Below are 4,256 nucleotides of genomic sequence, written 5' to 3' on the forward strand. Positions count from 1 at the left end.
TACAAATATGAGAAATGTTACATACATAAGTGCGTATTTTTTGACGTGTCAGTAAAAATTACCGTTTAATTCAAAATTTAATGACGATTTTCATTGCCACATCAAAAAGCGTACACTTAGAAGCAAGAGTATAAGAGCGGAAATGTGTGTCACATTTCGAAATATATAGACATTGGCTTTAAAATGCTCTTGCTTAAGAGTCAAATTGAAGTTGATCCATAAATGATCAAAAAAGTTGGAGTACTAGGATTGTTTTGGTGGTCACTCATTGGAACCATCTGTTGGTTAAATAATTACCATCCAATCAAACCATGATAACAACCGAGGGAGAGACATAATATAGTTCAAAGCAAACCAAGTTAAGATGAGAATTTTTTCTTTAATTGCAAAAAAAGAAAAGGAAAAAGTGTAGTAAAACTCTCCTTTCACTACTTTTGCATTTATGAATCAAGAATTTGGTTCCTTTTTATGTAGAAATATAATTTGTTATTGCACACCATGATGCTGAAGGGCCAGGAATGCCATGGATATTCAGTCAGCCACGCTTTTGACCATCTTGTTCCCTGGGGCTGGGGACCTATGTTGATGCAATAGAGTTGTGTTTGTGTCAAGATAATGGAGGGCTATCACCATAACAATGGAGGAAACAAACATGGGTATCGGCCCAAAAAACCATAGCAGCAAATCGAGAGCAAAATAAAGTGCTCTAAGCCCGAGTGACCAAAAATCACTACCCCTTATAACTGCCACTTCCACATTTTTAACAGGTATGTTGCTATCTGGGGTGCTTATCAGATAGTTTGCATGGACAAAGCTCCTTGCCGACTGAACAAAGCATGAAAAAGCGAGGAGGAAGCAGGTTAGGAGAGTTATGTACTTGATAGACATGGTGGATGGCCTTGTGTCTCCGTAGATTAATTCACTCTGCAGAAATTCTTTGGAAGAGTTTGCAATCCAAGCACCAATGAGGGAGCAGAGCGTTAAAGAGACTGATGCCAAGAAAGTTGCTGCTGATGTGTTTGTTGATATGACAGACAGAGCTACTCCAACGTCTCTTTTATCAATCTGCATAATTCTTTCCACCCAAGCTATTTTGTCATTGTTCTCAAAACCCATCACCGTGGTGTGAGGACGATTAAGGTATCTATAGAGGAGTAAGAGATGATAAGCAAACATGATGAGCAATCCACTTGGGACTAACACCAAATCAAGGTACTCCTTTTGGAAACCCATAATTTTCTTTCCTTCACAGATTCACAGAAATGGAGTCTTTAAACTATATTTCTTGCTACCATTTAACTTTGACTGGTGAAGTAGTCATATTAGAGTAGTTAATGGCAGCTACCACATAGCTCTGACTTGGCAATTAGTCATATAAAACTTAATATGCATCCGAAATTGTTGTAGGCAAGGCTCACGCGTTTTTTGCCTTTGCACAAAAGTCTTAGACGTGGAGTGACAAAGTTGAATTATCAATGTGAACTAAAGAAAATTTTGCCCTCTAGAATGTAGATAGTAGATACCATATGTTTATGAACATTAGCTGTGAGCATGACCAACTGTGACCCAACGACTAATTTTCAATTGCAGAAAATAAATATATATTATCATCATCAATCTACTATAATATTTTGTCTATTCCGTTTAGTTAACTAATTGATGAGAATTAGTTAAGTAAGTACAAATGTGCAATAGCCATCAGAAGACGACAGCACACTTTTCTTGACGCAAATCCATATGTCTGATACCAAAGAAAGTCTTGAGCACCAGGCATTTACAATATTGATAGCACTTCAATTCCCTGGCTGACCCATCGTTATTATGTTAGTGCATGAATGTAAAAGAGAAAATTTAATGCTCATAAAGTACGTTACAAAGTTGCTTTTCTTAAGAAGTTATTTGCTCCCACCAATTCAGACATTGGTATGCACTGAGTTATAACAAACACTTCTCCAAAATACAATAGAACATAGAAATCCTCTTTAAGTGTGGAAAAAGAAATCCAACCAACACACCCTTAGAGGTTTTATTTTAACAAGGAGAGAGAGACACAAATTTTGTGCTTGTGCACCCAGTGCGAAAGAGTATAAAGACAAGTACATACACCTAATTATTGCTTACTTTAAAGTAATAGCTTGGTGTGAGTTGGGTATCTTTTCTTTTCTTTATGTAAGACTCTTTTCTTCCAAGTCTCTTTATATACTTTCAATTTTAAAATATTCCCAAACCATAAAAATAGATATATGGGACATGTTAGATATTCATCTGATTCCCTAAACATCTCCATACAAAAAAGTTTCAAATTTACCATTGATATATTTGTGGGACTCAATGTAAGTCCCACAAATCCAATGGTGAATTTAAAAATGAAATGGGTAGGTGTTGACAACCATTGTTTGATTTGACTGAGAAATGACCCTAGATATCACAATGTATTAACATTAAAAGATAATTTATGGTAGAGGAAAATTGCAAACTTTTTTTTTTTTTTTTATTGGCAGACATTGCAGGAATGTCTTGATGCAGAAGATGCATTCAAGAAGATGTTACATGGCCTAACCTATAGTGTCATATATCGTTCGAAACATTCTCTATGGAATTTGTAGAACAAAAATAGAAACTATTTTTATTGAAACAGAATTGGAAACAGGAATTACAGATGTATGATTTCTTGATGCTTGCAGCAGATAGAACAAACCACCCCTCTCTTTTCCCACTTCAATCGTCTTCTATTTGGACAAGTTCTGCATAAAACAAAAGGAACCAAGGAAACTAATGCAACATTGAAGGGTTTTGATGAGTTTGCTGAAAATGAGATTGAATGAAAAAGATAGAACACAAAGGACATCATGAACTAGAATTAAATCATTTGAGATTCAGATAGTTCCAATGTGTGTTACCAATGCTAATTGCCCATTAATTTGGAAGCTTAACATGACTAGATGAAGCAGCAGATATGGTTGTAAAATATGAAACATATATATTAATCATATGATCGGTAGCTACTGTGTCTATGATCCAAGAGTCATCTTGCTGATTTTTGAAAGCAAGATTCAAGGAATGAGAAGAATAAAAAACAGAGTGTCTGATATTCATAAAGTTTGGTTGAAGTAGTTCCATACACCAATCCCATGCGCTTTCTCAAAGGGCGTGAGCTGATCATCACGACTCCCCAGAAGCCAATCTCCCAAGAAATGCCAGGGGCTTACCATAACAGGATCAAGCATTGCTAGAGCAAAAGGTGACAAGCTGGTGACATTATCTTTGAGGACGAGGCTAGAAGAAGGTGTGAGAGCATATGCTTCTTCTTCTGCTGCTGCTTCGTCTTCTTGATTTTGATGGACTTTTGTTTTAGCGAAGAAGCCGGACTGAACCAACAAGCGCATAAGCCTTTGGACGTAGCTAGCTTTTTTGGGGTGAATATGAAGCTTGGAGACCAACTGTGAAAGAGTAACGGGTCGGCCATGGTTGTGGATTATGTCAGGTATGCCAAGCTGAATGGCGCAGTTAACTGACATGGAATCTATATAGCTAAATATATGTTTATACAAATGAGACTGAACTTCAAACAACTTGGTCACTCCCTGGCTCTGAACGAGATCCATCGATATATTTGTTGCAGATCGAGATGATCTCTTTCAGAGCTTCTCTTGTACATCTCGGTCCAGCTCCATCTTCTTATATATATATTGATGGTTAATGTAGCGGGGACGCGGTCCATTACTGCTGCATTTTCATTTCAGTGCGTTACAGACAGACAAGATTTTGATAGGACCAAATCCAATAATATTTTAATCATGCATGAACAACGAGTAAATTACTCCTAAAAGGAACTTGAAAATTATATATATCCGTACCAATAAGACTTGATCGGTAAGTTAATATACGACACAAATATCTCAATGTAACAAGAAGAAGGGTACTGGCCAGTGTTTATCATATAAGAAATAGTTATATATGACTTGAGATATATGTGCTATTTATATATATGTTATTTTATAATGTATCGGCATGATTTTCTATTCTACTTACCCTGAAGAAATTAAACCCTATTACATGATTGATGTTGTGTGTGGATTATCATGTTTTTATGAAAACTTAGTTCACTGCATGTTGACATGTATTATTTTACAGTACTCTGTCACTTTATTTGTCCTGACTATAAGAATTCATATGTATTATTTTGGACATCTAAATTTGGTGAGCGGTTTATGACCGAAATACTTGATGTTATTTATTTATTTATTTTATTATGA

The 4,256-nt window shown here is 35.8% G+C and overlaps 2 protein-coding genes across 2 annotated transcripts; both read right to left on the bottom strand.

Moving 5' to 3' along the window:
- Positions 1 to 359: 359 nt before the first annotated feature.
- LOC133869837 (uncharacterized) lies at positions 360 to 2,459 on the bottom strand. The gene has a single exon (XM_062306923.1). The coding sequence runs from the start codon at positions 1,231 to 1,233 to the stop codon at positions 532 to 534; it is 702 nt and encodes a 233-aa protein (XP_062162907.1). The 5' UTR covers positions 1,234 to 2,459; the 3' UTR covers positions 360 to 531.
- A 140-nt stretch (positions 2,460 to 2,599) lies between these two features.
- LOC133869839 (trans-resveratrol di-O-methyltransferase-like) lies at positions 2,600 to 3,672 on the bottom strand. The gene is made up of 2 exons (XM_062306924.1): positions 3,123 to 3,672; positions 2,600 to 2,744 (listed from the first exon to the last, which is right to left on the bottom strand). The coding sequence occupies exons 1-2, from the start codon at positions 3,603 to 3,605 to the stop codon at positions 2,730 to 2,732; spliced, it is 498 nt and encodes a 165-aa protein (XP_062162908.1). The 5' UTR covers positions 3,606 to 3,672; the 3' UTR covers positions 2,600 to 2,729.
- Positions 3,673 to 4,256: the final 584 nt, after the last annotated feature.

Source organism: Alnus glutinosa, chromosome 5 (assembly GCF_958979055.1).
Source record: "Alnus glutinosa chromosome 5, dhAlnGlut1.1, whole genome shotgun sequence".
Classification (NCBI taxonomy): Eukaryota; Viridiplantae; Streptophyta; class Magnoliopsida; order Fagales; family Betulaceae; genus Alnus; species Alnus glutinosa.

Bases quoted from the DNA above. Each gene is read 5' to 3' on its own strand.
- LOC133869837 (XM_062306923.1), bottom strand. From the start codon at position 1,233: ATGGGTTTCCAAAAGGAGTACCTTGATTTGGTGTTAGTCCCAAGTGGA.
- LOC133869839 (XM_062306924.1), bottom strand. From the start codon at position 3,605: ATGGATCTCGTTCAGAGCCAGGGAGTGACCAAGTTGTTTGAAGTTCAG.